The sequence below is a fragment of the Chiloscyllium plagiosum genome, chromosome 14 (genome assembly GCF_004010195.1).
Source record: "Chiloscyllium plagiosum isolate BGI_BamShark_2017 chromosome 14, ASM401019v2, whole genome shotgun sequence".
In the NCBI taxonomy this organism is placed as follows: domain Eukaryota; kingdom Metazoa; phylum Chordata; class Chondrichthyes; order Orectolobiformes; family Hemiscylliidae; genus Chiloscyllium; species Chiloscyllium plagiosum.
The window spans coordinates 22,507,702-22,532,842 of record NC_057723.1 but is presented as its reverse complement, the minus strand read 5'-3'; the positions used below and the strand labels follow the sequence as shown (position 1 = coordinate 22,532,842).

Sequence of the window (25,141 nt, the reverse complement as noted above, 5' to 3'; positions counted from 1 at the left end):
ATTAAGGGCTATGGGAAGAATGCGGGTAAGTGGAGTTGAAATGCCCATCAGCCATGATTGAATGGTGTAGTGGACTCGATGGGCCGAATGGCCTTACTTCCGCTCCTATGTCTTATGGTCTTAAGCTGCACTTTAAAGTGTATATTGAAGTCTAAAATTGCAAAAAGATATCAACGGACTAAGTGCATAGACAAAATTGTGGCAAATGGATTTTAGTGCAAGTAATTATGAGATCATTCATGTGAATCCAAAAAGGATAGAGCAAAGTAATTTCTAAATGATAAAGAGCTAGAAATAGTGCTGGTCAAAAGTGATTAAGGGATTCATGTACATAGATGAAAATGTTGTGAACAAGTACAGAAATTAATCAAAGCGGCTGTGCATTATTTCTCGAGGACCAGAATACAAGGGACTAGAATTATACTTGAGTAATACCATGCCCTGGTTAGACCATAACTGGAGTATTATGAGCAGCAACACATCTTTAAAATGTTATAGTGGCTTTGAAAGCGATTCCACATGATTTCCCTGGAGTCCAAGGTTGAAATTACAAGATAAAATTGAAAAAAACTAAGATTGCTCTCTGGAATTTAGTAGTTTCGGTGGTAATTTGATCAAAGTTTCAAGATATTAAGAGAAACAGATAAACTAGATTTAAATAAACTATTTCTTGGGTTGAGGAACTCTAGTTTTGATGCATTTTTTTAGACCCAAGCCTTTCAGAAGTGATATTAGGAAAGACCTTTTGACAAAAATGGGGGTTAAGACTCCTCTTCTGCATATTACTACTATTGTTCCAAAACGATACAATTTGACTCATGTTAAGAAACCACGGGAGAATCATTAGCTCAGTAATAATAAAAATGCTAGTCATCAGATAGCCTCAAGAAAACTGGACACCTCCAAAAACTAAATGCTTAATATGCGGAATAACATTTAGCTCTGCATTGTAGCTAACCTTGATACAAATATCCACATATAATCATAAAATTTAACTTTAGTTAAATATTTTATGAAGTCACGAAAGAAACAATGACTTTGTATTGTCTGTAACATTAACATTTAAAAGAAATTTGCAGTTCATATTATCATCCCTCTTTCAACTAATGAATTAATTATAATGCCCCCTCTTTAGATAATAAACTAATTAAGGTAAACCACATTAGAAACATCCTAGGCATGAATTCTCTATAGCATAAATATTATATTCAATGTTTGGTTTATATTTCTGTGTTTTAAGATGGTGCCAGAGAATGGCAACATTATACCCCTGTACACACTTGTTGGAAGACACACATGACAATAAAATAAATCAATATAGTTTCTTTAATGTATACAAGGAGCTGCACCTAAAAGAGAAAATACAGTTTTTTCCAGGAAAGTATTTAGTATAATTGAGCTATAAAATATAAATTGTACCTACATCCCAAAGGATGCAGCCAAACAAAAACACACCTCACCACCGTCTTCTCATAATCAATTAGAAATGAATACTGCGCCTAGCAAGTAATGACCACATCTTGTGAAAGAATTTAAAAATAAGAGGGTTCAAAAGATAGCTTTCAACTTTTCAGAAGATTAAAAAGTAAACAAGTTCCAAAGGTTCCTAGAAATGCTGCATAAGGAGGTAAAGCCAGACTATTCTCATATTATTCAGGTACATAAATGACATGGTGTAAAGAGTTTAAAACAATATCTCTGCAGGTATTTCAAGTCTGCAATCCCCCACTAAGTAAGTTCAGTGTTTTAGCTGTTTCATTAAAGATAGATACACAAAAAGTGACTTCATAAGAATGTAGGCTTGCAGCACAGATTAACTATAAAAAGGTGTGTTTTAAATATTTGGACTTCTGACCTTTGGCTTGGCACTGTTTCTATAATTAACAGAAAGTCAAGATGAGGAAGCAAAGGTTAATGTGGTAAGTGCTTAGCAGCAGATTAAACAATTAATCTTTTTTGCCAGGTTGATTTTTGATTTTCTTTTTCTACAAAGACAATTGGAAATAATTAATTTGTTTGAATTTTTAGATTTATTTTCCTCTTCACCTATATGACATTGTGGTTCATATCTGGTCTTAGCGTGAAAATGTTTTCTGTAATAACAGATATGCTTTTAGCAAAGACTTTAAAAATCTACAGAAAACTCTTCAGGAAAATTTAGTTTCTGGCCCTTTTCTCATGATCTGTTTGGCCGCTGATAATTAATTATATGTTCTTTTCCACCAGTTGATGGCAACCATACCAAGTCTGACAAAGTGTGGATGTGGGTGTGGAAAGACACTCTACACCCACATACACACACATATACACTCTCTCTCACACTCAATCCCCCCAACCCAGACACACACACACACAAAGACCCACATGCACACATAAACATATACGTTTGTGGGGTGAATTTGTACTTGCAGACTTACATTGTACTTTGCTCAAAAACTGCATGAATTCACGTAAAACTCTGTCATCTCACTTTTTAGATTAGAATCAATCTAAACATCATGACACAGACAGAGGGGGCTAACACCAATTGTTATAGTTAACCTGAGAATAAAACTTTAAAAAAAAAATAAGTTTTGTTGTGATTTACACATGAAAGAAGTGAAACTAACATGGCATTTGAACAGATGAAAGACTCAACAGACAATCAAGGTATTTTTCAATGTATAATTTCAGTTACATCACACTGTAAACTTTTGCTATAAATTCTGTGCCTTACAATGGTGTCCTCCACAACCATCTGAAGGAGTGGTGCTCTGAAAGCTAGCGTGCTTCCAATTAAACCTGTTGGACTATAATCTGATGTTGCGTGATTTTTAACTTTGTACACCCCAGTCCAACACTGAAATCTCCAAATCAAGTCTGACAAAGGTTAGCAGCCATTACAAATTGAAAGCGTATTTGGCATTGACTGCTTCTTTAGTTCAAAGACAGCAAATATTGTACTGATAATATTAATATTTACTTATAAATTACACAGAAGCTTTCTTATTGGCATCTCTTATCTATTAATCAAAAATGCAGTTAGCCTCATCTGGATTCCCTATTAGCCAAATGTGGCGAGTGCCTAACAATGCTGGCCTAAACAAGTTCACATTGTGTTTCTTTCTTTATCTCTTGATTTTGTCCAATCAAATACTAAGCTTAAAGCAGAGAAATTGATCACACATGGGGAACAAAGTGATTAAGAGGATCTGGCATTTTGAAGAATGTATATTCTGAACTATTTGAGCATTCTCAAAAGAAATCCATCAAGTTATTTAAAGTCTGACTGAACAGGATTGGAGGTTGACTCGGTGAGGTGATGAGGGTGAGCAGGTAATCAAATTGCAGCAGTGGTGATAGACATAATCAGCAACTGTTCTTGCTGTTGTTTATAGGAACAAGTAGAAATATGTTTGTTCTGAAAATGTACTTTATAAATATTTCAAAATTTATATTCCATAACAGTTCAAATTTGATTAATAAAATTGCAAATCAGTTCACATTCTTTCTATGCAGCATGTGACACCAGTGCCTCAATTTAATTACAAAAGATATTTACAATATACATTGAGACAAAAATATTGGCTGCACGATTTTACCCAATCTCCAGCCCCTTGGTATTGTGACGATTCTACCCCTTTAACAAGGTTATGTTGCCCTTGGTTTTTTCAAGAATGGTTGTAAAGGCAGTGGCAGTGAAATGGCTAACAGACACTGCCGAGTCAACAATCTGAAGAGTTTTTTAGGTTTTTTTTTAAAGCAATTGTCCAACGAAGGGCAAGTGGCCAGTTCTCCCAGTTCAGGACTTTTTTCCTACTTTGGTCTGTTTTTAGCAAGCAGTCAAAAACTGCTAGGGACTTAGAGAAGCAGCCACAGTAAAAAGAGGTTCTATGTTTCAACAGAGGTCTTGCCTAAACTTTCTCTCTGCAACCTCTCCTCCCTGTAAAAAGATCGGTGCTTGATTTTACCATTTGCTAAGGGGTGTGTTCATGAGATGTTGCAGGGATTGGAATAGTTCCTTCGTTAAGTTGCAATAGAGTCAGTTAGGTTATCAAATAAGTTATTCTAAATTCTGTTTTCTTTTGTTCGTGCTTCATCCATAGTATTTAAATAAATTGTTTTGTTTAAAGCTGAATGGTTTGACCAGCTGCATCACTCCTGGAATATCCTCTTCACATCTGCCTAAAACAAAATTAGGATCTGGGCTACTTTAAAAATATTTTAAGGGGGATGGTCCATAACAGTATACTCTTCTCATATCCTTCCACCTTTGAGTCTTTTTAGTGTTTCCACAAGCTTTAGTAACCTCTCAGCGTGTTCACTTGGATTTTGCTGGTCTGCATTGTTGGTTATAGACAACTTCTACTGGAACAGCAGCAGATTTCAGGCAGAACAAGGGGCATCTTTCACCAAGTAATCTAATAGTTTTTTTTTGCTCTCCTAGAACACACCATTTTACAGTATGGAGCTTCTCAGGATGACCCTCAAGAAAATCCACTGCATTTCTTTCCAAATCTTTAAATAGGCATGGACAACGATCTCTTCCTGAAGGAAGTGGACAACAATCTCTTCCTCATTGCAAATACCTTGAAGGTAGTGTGCTAATCCATCTAACCTACGCATCCCTGGACAGTACAGGGCAACCTAGCATGGCCAGTCCACCTAACCTACACACCTTAGGGCAGCACGAGGAAATTGGGGCATCCAGCCAAAACCCAGGCAGACATGAGGAGAACATGCAAACTCCACACAGTCGTCCAAGGCTGGAATCAAAGCCAGGTCTCTGGCAATGTGAGACAGTAATACTAACCACTGTGCCACCCTTAATCTTGGATCTTTGCTCCTTTCGAACATAAGAAATAGGAGCAGGAGTAGGCCATCTGGCCAATCGAGCCTGTTCTTCCATTCAATAAAATCATGGCTGATCTTTTTGTGGAGTCAGCTCCACTTACCCACCTGCTCACCATAAGCCTTACTTCCTCTATTGTACAAAAATCTATCTTTGCCTTGAAAACATTCAACGAGATAGGCAGTGAATTCTTTTCACCTTTTGGGTGAAGTAGTTTCTCGACTCAGTCCTAAATCTGCTCCCCTTTATTTTGAGGCTATGCCCTCTAGTTCTTGTTTCACCCGCTCATGGAAGCAACCTCCCTGCTTCTATCTTATTTATTCCCTTCATAATTTTACGTTTCTATAAGAACCCCCCACATTCTTCCACGTTCCAATGAGTATGGTTCCAGCCTACTCAATCTCTCCTCCTAAGCCAACCCTCAATTCCAGACTATAACCTGGTGTTGTGATTTTTAACTTTGAATCAACCTAGTGAACCTCCTCTGCACCCCTCTAGTGCCAGTATATCCTTTCTCAAGGAGACCAAAACTGTACATAGTAGTACAGGTGTGGAGTCACCAGCACCCTATACAACTCCAGCATAATCTCCCTATTTTTAAAGTCCATCCCTCTAGCAATGAAGGACAATATTCCAGTTGCCTTCTTAATTACCTGTTGCAGCTGCAAACCAACATCTTATGATTCATGCACAAGGATTCCCACGTGTCCCTGCATTGCAATCCAGCAATTCCTCAGAGGCACAATTCCATCTTCTCATGGATAGCTAGCTGTACCAAGCCAACAATTCTCTTGCCAAGTAGCTCATCTTGCCATTTACCTTAAGCCACATGATATCTTGGAAATACTGTTTTGACCTAATGCTATTTTAAAAATGCATTTAAGACATTATAAAACAAATCTCCTTGCACAGAACTAAAAATCATGGATCCATTTACCTCTCCTTGTGAAGCTAAGTTTACAAATAATATTATAAACCTTCATCACAAAGTTCTAACAGAACATCAGTATTGGATTTTAATTATGAATTGAGTCACTGTTTTTACAGATCAACTCACTCTCCTGTTGAAAACATGTTTCACAATAGTTGATAGAGAGTCTGATACTTGGAATTCCAACAGTATGGAAACAGATCATTTGACCCATTGAGTGCACACTGAACTTCCAAAGAGCATCCCACCCAGACGTACCCTAACCCAATAACACTGCATTTCCAATGGCTAATCCACCTAGTCTGCACATCCCTGGTTACTATGGACAATTTAGCATGGCCAATCCACCTAACCTACACATTTTTGAACTGTGGGAGGAAACCAGAGCACCAAGAGGAAACCCATGCAGACACTGGGAGAATGTGCAAACTCCAGACAGTTGCTCAAGGGTGAAATCAAACCCCAGTCCCTAGCATCGAGAGGCTGTAGTGCTAACCACTGAACCATCATGTCACCCTTGAAGTTCATTAGGTTTTAATTGAATATCTGTCCTGGTTGAAGTTACTTCCACTAACTTATCATTTAGATGTTTCAAGTCCTCATTCAAATGTTTTACTTCTATGAATGATGCCCAAATGTTGTCACCAGTGTGACATTACGTCATCAAAACCTCTGGGAGCAGTGACAGTGTGGATGAAGGCTATTTGCAATTGATAATTTCAAAACATTGAGAGTGGACATTGAATTACTTGCTTGGTGCAGCTGAGCAAGATTAGAGCTCAGAACAACCGAGGGACAGTACAGGATTGGTGAAGCCAAGAATCTGGGTAAAGCTGGCATTGTGCCTGGATGTAAGTGCACAAAGTTACTTTTCATGCATAAAAGTTGATTCTCCCCACTGATCAGTCTTTTTTTGTTTTTCCAGGAGAGTTTAGTTACCGAAAACAAAAAAATGCTGGAGATTACAGTGGGTCAGGCAGCATCATGGAAAGAGCAAGCTAGTGTCTCGAGTCCAGATGACTGTTCAGAGCTCTGAAGAATAGTCATCTAGACTCAAAATGTTAGCTTGCTCTCTCCATGGATGCTGCCTGACCCCACTGTGATCTCTAGCATCTTATATTTTCAGTACAGATTCCAGTATCTGCAGTAATTTACTCCTACAGAGTCTAGTTCCTGAAAATCTTGTATTTCGGTAGAACTTCCCTTTGTACTGGACAATTTTTTCCCCCCATTTTATCCAATCTAGCCTCATGTCTTTGGACTCTACTAAAAGTATACTTAGGGAAAGTCCAGGATACCCCTCCTACAAAATCTTTTTCATCTTAACAAGCTATCTTGGACCTTGCAGAGATGCTGAAGAATTTTAAATTCACCATAATCATTTTCTTATATGTACTGTCTTTTCTGAGGAGACAGTAAGCGTTCTGATTATTCTCACCCATTTACTGTTCCAATGATAGGCTTCCAAAGATTGCCTCTCTCTTACAGCAATGAAAACACAATGGGTTTTGAACTACACTTATTTTTATTAACTGTAATAACTTCCCTTAAACAAGTTAACTGTAGCGCCTTTTTAGTTAGTTTATACTTTCTATTTTTCCTTTACATTTCTCCTTCCTGCACCTTTATTCTCGTCCCAACTTCCCATTCTAGAGTTCAAGTTCAAGCATTTACATTTCTCTTTCAAATACAAATTCTTTTATTTCTTTGCAAACTACATCAGCAGCAACTGAATTCTAGCCAACTCAAACTGTATTCCACCACAGTTAGATTCTCCATCTTCCAATCCCTGGTGCTGCTCTGTTATCTCAATAATCTTCATTTTCCTAGCACCTGCTTTTAATTCCAACTCAAATTTTCTGCTAATGCAGAATTTTGGTCCATTAATCTAATCTAACCATGATTTATTTTTTCAAATCATTCCATGATAAATATTTCTCCTCTTGAAAGTCATAGCATCTGAAAAGATCATTTTCATTTTTAATATGCATTGCAAAAATTCTCTATGAAAATCGCATTTGTCCTGGATTTAAAGTCTTGCAAGAGATCCCAACTTAAGTTGTGATCCTGAACCAGACTTTAAATTGGAGTTAAAGATTGACTGGGCAGTTTTTCTTTATTTTAAAGTTGAAAAGGTAGGAGATCCCAGGTACTTATGAAGAGACTAATATCACTAGCTCCACAGTTTTGAACAAAAATATAAACTTTATGTAAAAGATACAAGTTTTTGTATTTTGTACTGTACAAAATTACTAGACTTATAAAATCATAAGTGGCATGGAAAGAGTAAATAGACAAGGTATTTTCCATGGGGGGAGTCCAGAACTAGAGGTCATAGATTTAGAGTGAGGGGAAAAATTTAAAAGGGACCGAAGGGGCAACTTTTTCACACATTTGGTATGCTTTCCTTTATTGGTCAAAGTATTGAGTACATGAGTTGGTAGGTCATGTTGCGGCTGTACAGAACATAGGTTAGGCCACTGTTGGAATATTGCAATTCTGGTCTCCTTCCTATTGGAAAGATGTTGTGAAACTTGAAAGGGTTCAGAAAAGATTTACAAGGATGTTGCCAGGGTTGGAGGATTTGAACTATAGGGAGAGGCTGTACAGGCTGGGGCTGTTTTCCCTGGAGCGTTGGAGGTTGAAGGGTGACCTGATAGAGGTTTATAAAATCATATGGGGCATGGATAGGATACATAGACAAAGTATTTTCCCTGGGGTCAGGGAATCCAGCACTAGAGGGCATAGATTTAGGGTGAGGGGTGAAAGATATAAAAGAGACCTAAGGGGCAACATTTTCACGCAGAGTGTGGTACATGTATGGAATGGCCTGCCAGAGGAAGTGGTGGAGGCTGGTACAATTGCAACATTTAAAAGGCATTTGGGTGGGTATATGAATAGGAAGGTTTTGGATGGATATGGGCCGGGTGCTGGCAGGTGGGACTAAATTGGGTTGGGATATCTGGTTGGCATGGACGGGGTTGGACCGAAGGGTCTGTTTCCATGCTGTGCATCTCTATGACTCTAGAGGGTAAAGAGACAAGGTATTTTCTATGATATTGGGGAGTCCAGAACTAGAGGGCACAGGTTTAAGGTGAGAAGGGAAAAATTTAAAAGGGACCTAAGGGGCAACTTTTTCACGCAGAGGGTGATGCGTGTATGGAATGAGCTGCCAGAAGAAGTGGTGGAAGCTGGTACAATTACAGCATTTAAAAGGCATCTGAACAGGTGCATGAATAGGAAAGGTTTAGAGGGATATGCACCAAGTGCTGGCAAATAAGACTAAAATCGGTTGAGATACCTGGTCGGCAAGGATTGACAGGTCTGTTTCCATGCAGGACAGCTATGACTCGATGAATTCTCCTGATTCATGACTGGTCATGCACCACCCTCTTCGTGAAAACGTTGCCCCTTAGGTCCCTTTTAAATTTTTCCCCTCTCACCCTAAACCTGTGCCCTCTATTTCTGGACTCCCCCACCCATGGAAAAGCAGTACCTTTTCAGGTTCTTCTCCTAAGTACATTACTGACTAAGGCAGCAACTTCTCTGACTGCCCAAAACTGACGATTTAAGAACCCTTGAATTATTCCGAATGACCTACTGAAAGCCTTGCAAATACTCTCTCTCATTCCTAGGCAGGACTGGATATAGCAACTATTAGAAGATTCTGTTCCCAGAATGTAATAATATTCAGATTCCTGCCTTATATGAAGCAATAGATAAAAAGAAAAAAAGAATGGTGTGGATAGCATGTCCAATTAATACAAACATGGATATAATTATTTATAATGCACAAAGTTGACAGGAAATGCATTTAAATGCAATCCTTAAAATTATGTCATGAATCTGGATTGGAAATACAAATGTTTCATTTTGGCATTTAGTGTAGAGTCTCAATCCACATCATTTCACAATAAAATACAAAGGAATCCGTGATATTTAACAAAGAACAAGGCCATTGTATGAATCAATCATTTATTTGACAGCTGTCAACTTTCAATCCTTTCAGATAAGTGAAACTTTAAACATCTGATATATAGATTTTTAGTTGCGCCTGAATACACTTCACAGTAGCTTCTCGACATTAAACAACATTTTTAAAACAATCTTTCCTTGAAGGTTGTATTTGAAAAAGCTAATCCTGAAAGCATGCCCATCTGAATGAACGTGAAATCAATTAAACTGTAAGAAAGCAAAGTTTCTGATGAGCTGATCCAAATGTGACCTCAGCCTTGTGCTGTTTAAAAGAATGAGCCATGACAATTTCAGCAACAAAATGCAAAACCAGCTGTTTTAAAATGGAAGGTCTGAGTATATTCAGAGTACAATAGACAAGTTCGTAGTTAATGGTTAGGTTAGAAGTTTTAAAACACAGGGAGTCATAATACATATTTAACAGCATAGCAATCTTTTGGATTAAATGACATCCTAAATTGGGTATGCTTCCACATTTCAATTTTGTAACTTCCTCCAATGACAATACATATGGCATATATTGTTCTTCCTCCTTCCAATGAATTAATACAACTCTACAATTGTAGAGGTTTATGTTTTAGAAAGTTATACCTCCATTGATTAACACTAAAATTTTTATAATTTTAGCATGACAAGTACCTGTGCAAATATCTAATTACTGGGGTAACTGAATTGAGGGATGGGAACTGTGGAAGAAAAAAGTTGAAAGTGCTCAAAGAGTCAAATGCATTCTATTCTATTACTTATCATTAAATCAAAACAGTTTAATGCATAAGGAGACAAATTCAGTCTCTATGTAGTGAGAGAGCAGGCAGATCCTGAAAAATGCATATGAGGACACCTTGGAAGTCACAGCAATTACCTGGGAAGTTCAAAGTTATGATCACGCGGTGCCTACAACTCTCTGATAAAGTTTCTAACTTTAAGAATTGGAGATTTCGAAGGGTTTCCACTTACTTATCTTTAGAAATTAGCCAAGAAATACTAAGAGTGGTTAAAACGGCGTTTTAACATCCAAGCATAAACCAGCTGCCTCAATCATTCAAATCACCACCACATTCAGGCTCGAGAGTTCAGATGTATTATTATGAACTCCTACAGCAATCAGATACAGTAAAGAAAACAGATTCTATTGGCAGATTTTACTATCTTCAGGAATCCAGAGGGGCCATTAAATGAAAATAAAGTTGCCACAAGGAAAGTGAGTCTCAAAGAGGCTGTACCATTAACCATAGCTCACAATAATTTGAATGTTGTATATTTTATCTTCCAGAAGCATGGCAATTTACCAAATGGTGGGAGATATACTTTTCATTGGCAACTTCTATTAAAGAAATTCCAAACAAAAAGCAACAAAAATAATTAATTAACTTAAAAAAGCAACTTTAAGCTCTGTAGGTATTTACTTCATAATAGAAAAACTCAAATGAGATTTTACACTTCATTGCTGAATGTCAGTTTCTGAAATTCTCAGCTTCTACAGTATAATTTCCATTCTTTGCCACCATCTTTTGCATGTCACATCACTTATGAGACAGTCTGTAGCACACATGACATCATATTAAGAATAATAAAGTTAATAGATTTAAAACCACTTAATGAATATGAAGTGGAAGAAAACCATTTCAAAAATTATGTTCAGTTTGTGGTTAACTATATAGATAACTGCAAACATTGTAATGTTATTCAGAACATAGGTTACTAGAAATCATTTAAACATCTTTTTATTAAATTCTCTTGAATTCCATTTCATGATAGTTTGCTTCCTTAGTGAGTGCACTATGATTTTTCTACAGATTAATTAAAAGAAGAAATGCCCTTTTTGGAAGAACAGTTTACAGAGTAGCTTTATGCAAAAATACCAAGGAATTATAACAAAAATGCAGCCCCAGCAGTCATCCTGTGCACCAAAATGCAGTCAAAAAAAGTTTTCATAATTAGCTGGTTCATAATTCAAAACATGTACTCTATTTTTGCAATAAAATTTTTACTTTAAAAATAAAGTACTCTTTCTCCCCCTACGACCCACTTGTTCAGGAGAGAACCAGCAGACCTGTTCCTAGACCCGTCATTATGTTCCTTGAGCCAGCAAGATCAACAGATTTATAATGAATATTTTTTAGGCTGATAGAACCTGACAGACATCTTTTCTCCCTTCACAGGCAAAAACTCCAGCCTGCTCAGTATCTATTGCTAGAGTTTCATCTTGGATTGAATTTCTTGAATTAGCACAGTATTGCTTCTGTGTTATCAGAAAACAAAGAAAACCAAAGAACTGGCTTATATGCTCAGTATTTGCATCATTTACTGATTTCATGCAAAATCCCTGCAGTTCCAGTGTCAAAACTGAAAACATGTCTATAAAAGTGCCAGAGTTCGAATTGTTGCATCAAGGAGGAAGCTCCATTCAGAAATAGTGCATATGTTGGTTTGCAAAGCTCCATGATTAAGTGGCCTATCAAGATAAAAAGTTTGAATATCAAATTCTTGACACCAATTCAGGAGGGCACAGCAACAGGATTACAAGCAATTGTCACTGTGACTATTAATCAAAAGTTCAAAATTTTTGGAAGGTGAAGGAGAAACTTTAAACTCGTGAAACAAAGACAGAGAACCATGGAGAAATGGCACTGCTATCATTTTTGAAAACGTTTCTCAAATGTTACTTGAATACACAAAATACCTTCCACTGAATGTTGTCCAGATTAAATGAAACATTATCTTCCCCTCAAATTTATCAGCTAAATTTCTTCAAATATATTGTGCATCTATAAATGTTTGAAGGCTGAAAACAGAAGTTCCTAGAATATTACACATCCTGAGCTCCAAGTTTCATAATCAACAACAGTAAGTGCCAAATTCAATAACCATTGCTAGAGATTGGTTTAAATGTGATTGATTGCACCGAAGTAACAGTTGTTTGTCTGTTTAAATGGTTAATGCATAAGCTTTACGTAATAATAGTCCAAATAGCTTTATAAACGAGGTTAAACAATTCCATCATCATCTTCATCCCTCAAGATATCATCTTGTGCTTCAAAGTCAATACCTTGGAAAAGCCTACAAAACAAAGAAAGAGAATTACTACAAAAAAAAACTTGAATCTCTCGTGAAGGTTGATGTACTGTAACATTGGTTCAAAAAAATTAGTTTGAAAGAACCATAACAGCAGAACATATCACAGCAACTTTCAGGATAGGATTTCAATCCAGGCCTGAGACAGATTGCTGAAAAAAACCATTTGTGAAATTAGTTCTGACAGATTGAACTTGTGGACAATAACTTGTAAAAAATTTTTCAAGGAATAAGATCAACTAACAAACCAAATACATTTAATGTCTGGAGTCCTTTGTCCAGAGGGAAAATAAATATTCAGACTTGTCTATTGGGAAACAAGCAACGACTGCTTACTAGGAAATCATCTCTAATAAAATCATACAAATGCCATCTTCAAACATGCTTTCAGAAAATGTTTTCAAAATTCCTTTCAGCAATTGTTGGTTCATCATCCACCCAATTATACAAGTATGAAACAATTTCTGACCAATGCATTCCAGGGATAAAAGTAAATGAAAAGAAAACAATAACTCACCCATTTTATCTTTCAGCATAAAATATATTATCCCCTCTTGCATAGCTTAGCTCTGTCAACTACTTACTATCTGAAGAAGGGCTTATGCCCGAAACATCGATTCTCCTGTTCCCTGGATGCTGCCTGACCTGCTGCGCTTTTCCAGCAACACATTTTCAGCTCTGATCTCCAGCATCTGCAGACCTCACTTTCTCCTACTTATTTTTAAATCTAGCAGAGACTCCTGACATTTCTTGGGCCTCCATGTCAACATGAAAGTACAAGACATGGATTCATGAGCAATCTGTTCACTCCTCATTTTCATTCTCACAGATTCAATCTGATAATCCCTCCTCTCCGTTACTCCAAATCCAACACTCCAAACATGCAGTAAAATTCAATATCACTATTTTCAATGGTCACACCACAGGATACTGATGCACAAACATTTTCATTTATGGTAACATCACCACTGCTTTCACAAATATTAGATGTTGAATGTTTAGGGACCTTGAGACGGCCTTCATTATTTTATTCCCATTTTCAAGAAATTAGAGTTTTGCTACTCCATTCAGCCACTTTTCCTATCTCTCTCCCAAAGTGTCACTGACACACTCTTCTCCTGTATAAAATGCCATTCTTTTACATCTACAGGTTATGGATAAACATAGCTTTACCTGATAGCTTAGCCATTGTCCTGATTACTCAACTTTCACCTGATCAGCCACTACTAAATCTCCCTCCTCCTGTTTGGCTGCACTTTGTATAAGTAGATTCTAATCCACCAATGCTATGAGAGGCAGCTCCAACCATTGTTCTCAAATTGCAGGCTCCAAGTAATTCTAAACCAAACCACTATCCACACTTGGACATCTAAGCACCTGAAATTCTCCTTTCTTCAAGCCACACCACCTTAAAATAATTATACTTGTCACCCAAGTTCTTCTAAACATTTTTGTTTTCTACGGAATCCCTGAATTTACTATAAACAATGCCACAGGAATTCCCCAAATCAATATATTGTATGCCACATGACTAAATGGACATCATGTAATCAATAAGTAATAAAGATTTATAATTTTCTTTTCAAAAAGCATGTTGCAATTTAAGTTGAACTTACATTAAACTATCATCCACCTACCTCAATGTTTATTACAGAAGTAATTGTGACAAATATAACAATTAAATAGTATGTTAATATAGGTTCAACAACTTTACAGTTGAATATTAATTCAAAGTCACATAAAATATCTTCTGTAGATTTAAAAGACTTGCTGCAGTTTGTATGTGGTCAAGAAAAATGTGCATTGGCTGAACAGTTTTTCACCCCCGGCACCTTCCCCCGCCATCGCAAGAGGTGTAAAACCTGCGCTGACACTTCACCCCCCTCCCCCACCTCTGTCCAAGGCCCCAAAAGATCTTTCCACATTCAACAGAGATTTTCCTGCACATCCATCCACCTCATCTACTGCATCTGTTGCTCTCCATGTGGTCTCATCTACAACTAGGAGACAGAATGCCGAATTGCAGCGTGTTTCAAGGAACATCTCTGGGACACACTCAACCAACAATCCCACCACCCTGTGGCCCACTTCAACTCACCCAAGTCCTGGGCTTCCTCCATCACTAAATCCAAGCCACTAGATGACTGGAGGAAGAACGTCTCATCTTCCACCTTAGGACCCTTCAACCACATGGCATCAACGTTGACTTCACTAGTTTCCAATGACCTTCCCAGCTACCTTCCCCCCCCCACATCCCACCCCAGCCCCGCCCACCCTCCTATTTATCTCTCAACCCGCTTAAGCCCACACCCCCCCCAACCCAGATGAAGGGCTTATGCCCGAAAGGTCAATTCGCTTCAGATGCTGCCTGGCCTGCTGTGCTTTTCCAACGCCACGCTGACAATAAACAAGCTGTAAGTTACCAGGTGACAAACATGAAAACAACATGAACAATCTAGTATCACTAAGAATCTTTCACATATAACAAAAACTTACTCATTAAAGCAAGGTGATGAAGAATCACTGAAGTGACTATATGGATTTACTTTTGAGAGTGGGCATATGCAAAGCCAACAGAAGTACTGCTTACATCCAGTGCATGTCATTTTATTGCATCCATCCACCTTCTGGAAAGGAAAAGAAATGACATGTAGCAGATCAATGACAAGCCTTTTATTATAAAGGTATTACATTCTATATTCTTAACAATGATACCTCAACTGAGGTTTCAATTTCAGGCAAACATTTCGTAGCTTGTAGGGACAGCAAGCGCAGAATTGATTGTTGCAAGCTCCAAGAATGCTGCAATTTATTGAAATAGGAATGCTATAAAACATTCCATGACATCCTGAAAGTAAAGTACTGAAAATACTTTAAGGGTTCCCTGTTGCAAAGAGGTTTCATCATCCACCGGTTTCCTTATCTCAACTTTTTCACTTCACAACAATCATGGGGAGAGTTCAGCCATTTCCTTATAGAACTGAAAGGATTAAAAAAAATTACACTGGTCTATTCTCACATGATTTCATAGCTGTTTTAACACTGTTTTCATAACCAAATTGTATATGCATTCTTACAAGTAGCTTTATCTGAGCCTTGAAATTTCTAAAAATGGATTCTTAACAATCATCAAACTTGTTTAGTTTAATTAGTAAAAGAGAAATATAATTTTTTTGCCAATTTTTTTAATGAATTATTTAATCGCAAGGAATGTCAAAGGAAAACATATAACTGTGTTGTAAATAAAAAAATCTAGATCAGGCGATCCAAACCACAACTACAGAAATTCATTTGTGTTGAGGCAAATTAAAGTTAAAACAGTGAATTCCTATGAACTAGAGACATAGAAATAAAAAAAAACAAAATTGGACACGAAAAAAACATTCCAAAACAATGCAAAAATTACCATTAGCAAAATTAACAAAGTTTCCGATCAGTTTAAATTTCTGATAAAAGGTTTATCCTAAGTTTAAAATAAAACAGCTTTTCATAAAGATATAAAGTTCAGTGAAATTATCTTGGTACTTTATAAAAAGAACATTATCGTATGTCTTCAACCTGTATGTTTGTACCACAACGGGGACATGGCTTTGAGTTCTTATCAAGCCAATCCTGGCTGCATAACTCCTCTACAGCTCTCTGAAGCATTCTGCGCCCATAAGATTTTTCCAAACGCAACTTTTCAGATTCGTCTGCATTCAAATACTCATCACGCAGTGCAGAAAGTTTCTCTGCAAAAAACAAAATAACCAGCTAATTCAAAAATTTCTTATCCTGTTGCCAGTCTAATAAAAGTTTAGGTGCGAATGACAATGGGATTCAAATTGCAGACTACACGAATCAATATCTGTTGCGTACAATCTCAGGTACTAAAAGGATTATGTAGAAATCCAGAAATATGACCATTTGAAATGACAAATTATACAGTTATCACCACCAAACCAAATAAAACAAGCCAATAATTTGTGCCATTTCCCTCCAATGTGTGCAGGTCAGGTGAATTGGCCATGCTAAATTGCCTATAGTGTTAGGTACATTAGTCAGGGGTAAAAGTAGGGGAATGGGTCTGGGTGAGTTACTCTTTGGAGGGTCGGTGTGGAGTTGTTGAGTTGAAGGGTCTGTTTCCACATTGTAGGGAATCAAATTGAATTGAATCTCTTGCATGATGCTTTTTGACCAGATTCACCCCACTGCACTGCTGATCAGAGAATCAGCTTAATGCTCCATGGCCTAAACATATTTTACTTTTGTACGTGAATCATAAGTAAAACCAATTTTTAAATAAAATTTCAATCAGCGTGGCTAAAAATCAATTTCAATTGGAATACTGAACAGTTTAAGTAATAGATAACAACCAACATTTTGTACCTATTTCCACAATACTACAATTCTACAAGTGAAGATAATGATGACTGAAAGTTGATATAAGTTTCTACTTTCCATTTAATCCTAACAGCCACTGGGAACAGAATTATTTCATCCCTTCACCCCGAACAATGGAAACCAGGTTACTTCTTAAATATATAATGCAACAAAATAAATTATTTTTAAAAGCATTGGCTGAGTACACTGTGTCAAGGAAAATTTCACATTTGTGAGCAACCCAGTTAGTTTAAGCAATAACTTGAACGGTAATTCCAGATCAAAACCTGTCATAGCATGCATATGGATTGTGAACATGCCCGAAGCAGAACATCTCACTTTGTCCATATTGTGTTAAGAATCATGAACATTCCTTCCATAATGTGTTGCATAAGAAGATGGTTCTGGAAGAATTAATGTTGAAGCTACATTAACTCCACTCAATCTGATGATGCCACACAGTCTTTGGTAGAAACAGGGAGTTATACGTTAACCTTCGAATAAAGGCAAAACATGAAGAATGCTGGAAATCTGAAACAAACATTGAAATTATTGGAGAAATGCAGCAGGTTTGACAATATCTGAGGATAACCAAAGTTAACATGGAGAGCAGTTGGATCCCTTTGATGCAACAAAACATCTTGTTCAAAAAGACGAGTGTTTCTTCTGTTAAACTCACCATTCAGAATTAAACAGGCTCTAGGTACTGCATAGACAAAGGAGGATTGATGTCAGTGAACTTAACAAATCTTCCTTACCCTATACCACATATTGGCCAAGGTGCCTGCAGTGACAAGCAGGGCAATGCTGCATTGTGGTCCAGTTAGAACACCATTTCAGGTTAGGTTACAAATGCTAGCGCATGTGCAGTGTGGCAGCATGACCAGCTGTGCACATTCTAATCATTTTTTAAACAGTGAAACAACCCCACCATTTATAAAATAAATAACCTTTTCAAAATTGGTCTCCTTTTTGTGCCAAAAGTAAAGACATGACACGAAAGGGAAGTTAACTAGAGCCCAAAGATGGCCAGAGACAATTGAATCATAAAAGTTACTACCTTCAGAATACTGGTCAGACAAGTGCTTGGAAGGAAGAGCCTCCAGGCAGCAGAGATGCTGTTATTACCAGTATCCAGGTTGTCAGGACTTGAGAAGTTCTGAGTAGCTAAGGCTGGAGTGGAAGGTCGCTAGCTCTGTTTAGGGAAAATGCTCTCTATTACAGAAACAGTATAGACATTGGTTGGGGAGCTAGGGCTCACTGAAGTTCCAGAGGCTATTTTGTGGCTGAGAATTGGAGCGAAGGAGGCCCACAAGCAATATATGCTTAGTGCACCAGAGACAAATTGAGGTTCACAAAAACAGAGGAGCCAGCTAAGTGAAGACAGCTGACTACAAAATAGCTGAATTCATGCAGTGAGTAGGCGCTAAAGTGTAGCCTTAACAATCCATGGAAGCACTGCTTCAGGAAAAGGATCAGTGGGAGGTAAGCAGTTGTTCAGATAGTCTGTGACAGCAGCATTAAGGAAGTATCAAGGTTAGGTCTTCAAAAATGAAGTATTAAAACTTATCTCTTTTACAAGGAATTCTAATGAGATTTGTTAGCCTGTCGTGTCACTGACATGTGGGGTGGGATGCTTAGAACCTGGTATTTGACATGGTCTGGGATATCTGACCACAGCTTATCTGTTACTCTTATTTATCTCAGTAATTCTGGATAGTGGAGTTCAAGTTGAATGGTACAGAAATCCATACTAACTTTCTAAAATCAACCCACCTTTCATCATGTAACTACTAATTTTGTTCCATTTCTTCCCCCCTCCATCAATCTCCAGATCAAAATTCTGGGATACATCTTAATTATAATCACTATCATGATTACTTTAAAAATAATCATTAACTTATTTAGTTGACAAGTTCATTTTGTCATGTAATAAGTTTAAATCATGTGGATTTTGTAGACACTAATTTTCAGTGAATGCATTCAGTACATTTTTGTATGGGAAATGAGAGTTGTACAATTTAGAGTCAGAACTGTACAGCACATAAACAGACCCTTTGATCCAACTCATCCACGCTGACCAGATACTGCACATTAATCTAATCCCACTTGCTAACATTTGGCCCATATTCCTCTAAACCACCTTCCTATTCATTCATCTGTTAAATGTTCCAATTGTATCCGCCCCCACCACTTCCTCTGAGGCTCATTCCATACACATACCACCCTTTTAAATCTTTCCCCTCTTACCTTACAAATATACCCTCTAATTTTGGACTCCCCCACTCTGGAAAAATAACTGAATATTCACCCTATCTATACCCCTCATGATTTTATAAACCTCTATAAGGTCACCCCCTCAGCCTCTAATGCACTAGGAAAAATAGCCTGGCTGTTCAGCCTCTCCCCATCTCTCAAACCCTGCAACACTGGCAACATGCTTGTAAATCTTTTCTGAACCCTTTCAAGTTTCACAACATCCTTCTGAGATGTTAAAGGGCTAATTTGTTCTGCTGACATTTAAGAAATTGAATGTCCCAGGGGGTGTGTTTTTCTATCTTGCAGACAGGATGTGACAATCTAATCATACTCTAAATGCTACAGTTTAAGGAATAACCTAATCACGCATTGTTTCTGGAAATACTCTAATCATTTTATATTGTTTTTGGGTGGCATGTGACTATAGCAGAGTGGCAAGGGGTTGTGTCTTGCATGCATAACTGACTGATGTAAAGTCCTGTATAAAGGGAGGGCAGTTCCCTTGTTCAGAGAGCCTCGCTTGACATGCTCCATAAACATCGCCAAGTGTTAAGTGATCCTCCAAAAGTTTGTACTTTGCTTGAACAAATTGTGGCTGGTCACAGAAGTTGACATATTGCAGCTGCATCAAGCGTGCAAGAATCTCAAGAAGGGAACCTAACATTTGGCGATGAGAGTCAGATTCCAACATATATGAAGCTTCTAGGCAGACTGAGTAAGTGATTGCCTGTGTGACAGCAACGTGAGATGGATGAGCCAACTAGGTAGGATTTATGTTGATCTCGCTCACTAACCTATCTCACTCAGTTGACCCCTCGTTCTCCAGGACTCTGTAGTGACAGCATCTCTGAGATAATGTATGTACTTGTATGCCAATGAGTTTCTTCCAGGGAGGTTAAAGTCCCCCTGGAATTTGGAGGTTAGAGTCTTGTAACAGTGGGGTTTGAGGCTCCGGAACATAGTACATAATATAAAGGATAACTACTGTGTCTGTCTCAATCACCCTGCCTTCGACCAGTTTTTAAGAGGGGAAATACCCTACCCTGAAGTGCATGTGGAGACTGAGGACACTGAACTAGTACATAGAGAGAAGTTTGGAAGTTGAGACTAAAAAATATGGGACAGACATTGGATAAATCAGGTGTTGGAGCCCCTTTGCAACAGTTATGCCGGAATGACCCTCAAAATAAGGAAAGGTTCAGGCGTCCGTCAGGATGTTTAAATAAAAAAATTGGGAAATGAAATTTGGCTGATACGAGGAACTTGGGACATAGATAAATGTTTAAAAGCAGAGGCGGCAATTTGGAAACGTAATACAGGGACTAAATGGAAAACTTTAGTATCAGTGTGGAGAAAGGTTGAGGAAATAACAAATAAATTTAAACAGACCAGCTGGGAGAATAATACTCATTAAAGGAGGGATTAGAGTGTATGATCATGAGGGAAACACTTAGTCTTGGGGAGGTGCTGAAGAGTCAGCGTAAGGATTATGATATAAGTAGAGAAAAACAGGAAAAACTGAGCAAGGAGAAGCAAAATAAGGAATCAGGGTTGAAATGTCAAACTGGACTATCAGGTGGGAATAAAATGGAGGTACCTCCTGACATGTCTGGTCTGCCAATAACGTTCAAAGTAACACCACCAATGACCAGCTAGGGTTACAATGTGGATTTCTGACCTCCTCTGAGGCACCTAGTCAGAACTCACTGTGTCTAAAATATCCTCAAAGTCTCCTCCTCCCCGAGCAATTGGCCAGAATCATATGTGCTGCCTATGTAATGGACAATACAGACATCAGCAATGGCAATGCCAGAGCCGATCGAGCTTCCTAAGACGCAGCAACAGCTTGCAATTCTATTGTGTCCTCTGTGAACTGGCAGACACTAAATAGATCACCTGCCTTGCAAACAACTAGCACACCATACACTGTTTCTGTGCAGCGTTTACAGGGGGATACCCTGACCCAGAAAAACAAATATGGAAGACGCATGGGTGTTCGCACTCTGTCAAAAGGCCTCTGGATCACTCCAGTTTGCCAGTGTATGTACTTGATGCTTTGTTACTAATGCTTATTGACTGTCTTCATACTGATACCTACTTTGGCAAGGAGGGAAAGAGAGAGGAAATGCAAAGATACTTTCAGCAGCTAACATAGTCTCTGAGATTTCTGCATTCACAGGTAAAGCACACTTTCGGACCACCGTCCGCCCCTCCACATCTGATCCAAGTCCACTCCACTCACCCAGACCCCTGGAAATATTACCCATTGTGCACTCTGCACCAAGTCACATTCTGGGAACCTTGCTCAGTGCTTCTGATAGACAATTGAGCCTGGAACGTATCACACCCATCCTGCTCTCCCAGTACCAGCACCGCTTGCCCAGAGCAAGGGGACACAATGGATTCAATCAGCTCCCCAGTCATGAACATGAAAAGTGACGAAGCTATCAACAATGAAGAGGAAGTATGCATGCTTTTTGTCAGTGGCATTCCCCTGAATAATAAACCACGTGAGCTTTACCTTTTCTTTCGACTATTTAAGGGATATGATGATTCACTGATCAAGCTAACATCCAAACAGGCAGTTGGTTTTGTTACATTTGACAGCAGAGTGAAAGCAGAAGCAGCAAAGAATGCATTAAAATGGCATTCGATTTGATCCCGAAAATTCTCTGGTTGGAATTTGCAAAGGTAAACACGAAGATGGCCAAATGAAAACTGATGGCCATACGTAGCCCCATAAATATGCACTCTATCTTGGGAGCACATTTCATTGCACTGGACCCCTACGACCTTGCAGGAACCACACTGATCCCTGCATCTCCTGAAGCTTGGGCTCTGTCTGCACTGTACACAACAGAACTGACCCCTGCCAGACTGGATTTTGTTTTCAGGTTGGACTTCACTGAAGGAGATTTTGAATAATTGGCACGTTTTCACTCAACTTGGAGGGGTTGGATGGTCACTAAGGACTATGGGTTTAAGAACTTTACTGGTAAACACTTCTTTTTTCCACGTGGGAGGATCCTAGGGATTCTATCTACTGCATGGATTAGTAATTCTTGTGGTTATAGTCATTGTGTATTGCGTGTCAATAACTTGCTTAAATGCTGGCTGTCAGATTCTTATGAATAAGCTGGCAGCACCTTTTTCAGCCCCATTTAGTCAGTTATCATGGAATGACAAAAGCAGGGAACGAGATGTAAGAATTTGATGTCTGGAGGCAGGGGTTTCTGTCTTGCAGGCAGGATATGACAATTTAATCATGTTTTGTAAATGCTGCAGTTTTAAAGGAATACAACCAAATCGCGCACACTGTCTCATGGAATAATACCGAATCTCTCACTGTCTCAAGGAATAATTTAATCACACACTGTTTCTGGAAATAATCTAATCACGTTACATTGGTGGCATGTGACTATGGGGGAAGTGGCAGGGGGTTGTCTTGCATGCATGAGTGACTGTGATGTAAAACCCTGTATAAAGGGAGGACAGTTCCCTTGTTTGGAGAGCCTCGCTTGACATGCTCCGCAAGCATCACGAAGTACGTTAAGAGATTCTCCAAAAGTTTGTACTTGCTTAAATAAATTGTGGCTGTTCACAGAAGTTGACGTATTGGAGTTGCAACAAGTGTGTCAGAATGTCAAGAGAATCTAACATTTCCTATAGCGGGGAGACCAGAACTGAACGCAATATTCCAAAAGTGGCCTAACAATGTCCTGCACGGCCGCAACGTGACATCCCGACTCCTACACCTCAATGTATTACAAATAAAGGCAAGCGTACCAAATTTAGATGGTGCTACTCGTAAAATCAAAGCTCATCTGCACTTTCACACTTACTGTTTGTATCACTGATCTCATCATTGGAACAGGAGTAGGCCATTCAGTCCATCAGGACATTAACACCAATCGATGCAATTACAGCTGATCAAAGACTTACCTTTTACACAACCCATCCCCACAACCCATAGAACCATTCCAGAGAGCTGTTTAAGAGTCAACAAGATCACTGTCAGTCTGGACACACATGTAGGACAGATTTCTTTCCTGAATGCATATTAGTTAATCAGATGGATTTTTACAACAACTGTTAAATGATCACCACTAGGCTAGCTTCAATGACCAGATTTTCATTGAAATTTCATCATTCACCATGCTGGCATTCAAACCCATATTCCAAGAGCATTAGTCTGGATCACTAGATTAGTGACAAAATACACCTCAACTGTCCTTTGAGCACATAAATCACCATTCATCCCTTAAAACATTTTCAAATCAGTGAGTGTTCACATTTTAATCCAAATGAACGTGGAGTTCCAAAAGTGCAACATAACAATTACTTAAAAGATAAAATCATGTGAAAATACTGCTTACCTGCTTTTAATCTGCATGGAGAAATTCCATGATAAGCCATTTCACATAATGCACAAAAAGCATAACGACATCCTGGACAGACGCCCATGGTGTTTCCAGGCTCAAGCATCACCACTGACTTGCAAACAGTACGAGGGCAATATACTACATCTGTCATTAGATCCAATGTAGACTGAAGGAGAAGGCGGTCATACCGTGCAAATATCTCCTCACTGACGAGATCTTTTACCTGTAATGATGCAATACTTTCAAATGCTAAAATTTAAACTCCAGAAATTCAACTGAATCTAATGGACAAATTTCATTTTTTATTTTCTCAATTTAGAGAACTTCTGAAGTAGATATTAATTTCCCATCATTTTCTAGACCAGATTATTTGTCTAGTTATTTAAAAATTCTGCTAAAATGAAATTTTGAATGTGTTAATCAGTAATTCAAAATACACACATTGTCAATCATACTGCTAGTATTCCAATACAATTGTAACAATCAGGCAGATTTGTGGCAGAGTGGCAGTGTTTCATCGTGGTAGAATAAAACACATTCTTCTTTGTAGCCTGATCTACTCTTTCATTCAGTACTTGGTAAATGGTGATAAATGCAGAAAATGGGATAACTAAGGGCTGCACGGTGGCTCAGTGGTTAGCACTGCTGCCTCACAGCACCAGGGCCCCAGGTTTGATTCCAAACTTGGGCAACTGTCTGTGTGGAGTTTGCACATTCTCCCCACGTCTGCATGGGTTTCGTACAGGTGCTCCGGTTTCCTCCCACAGTCCAAAGATGTGGAGGGATATGGGCTGGGTGCTGGCAGATGGGACTAGATGGGTTGGGATATGTGGTCGGCATGGACGGGTTTGACCGAAGGGTCTGTTTCCATGCTGCACATCTCTATGACTCTATGTGCCGGTCAGGTGAATTGGCCATGCTAAATTGCCCATACTGCTAGGTGCATGAGTCAGAGGGAAATGGGTCGAGGTGGATTACTCTTTGGAGGGTCGGTGTGGACTGGTTGGGCCGAAGGGCTTGTTTCCACACTGTAGGTAATCTAATCTGGACAAGTATATTCACATTAATATAATGAAGTCAAAATTTTGTCAATAAGCAGAGCCAACGATCAGGTGATTGTGTGCTCAGTCTAAGTAGTGCCCAGCCTATTTGCTTGCTAACTTGTCCAAAAGTCTTGTTATCTGCCCAGAATACGCAATAATCTGTCTGGTTGATCAAACTCTGTTAAAAATCATGTTTAATTGAAATTTCCTAAGATTTGCCAGTCAGTACAACGATGCTTGCATGTTCACAAATACTGTTCAGAAGTAGAGCTGGGAATCAGAT

The 25,141-nt window shown here is 38.4% G+C and overlaps 1 protein-coding gene across 4 annotated transcripts in view; it reads right to left on the bottom strand.

Annotated features, from left to right (window-relative positions):
* Positions 1–9,723: 9,723 nt before the first annotated feature.
* The window catches only part of rnf14 (ring finger protein 14), a 41,113-nt gene continuing 25,695 nt past the window's right edge, over positions 9,724–25,141 (bottom strand). For all 4 annotated transcript variants that reach the window (XM_043703341.1, XM_043703339.1, XM_043703338.1 and 1 more), the window contains 4 exons: positions 23,810–24,038; positions 16,371–16,543; positions 15,309–15,439; positions 9,724–12,797 (listed from right to left, as the gene is read on the bottom strand). In XM_043703341.1, coding sequence (XP_043559276.1) covers positions 12,725–12,797; positions 15,309–15,439; positions 16,371–16,543; positions 23,810–24,038 — 606 coding nt within the window. In that variant the 3' untranslated portion in view covers positions 9,724–12,724. The remainder of the gene's footprint in view (positions 12,798–15,308; positions 15,440–16,370; positions 16,544–23,809; positions 24,039–25,141) is intronic.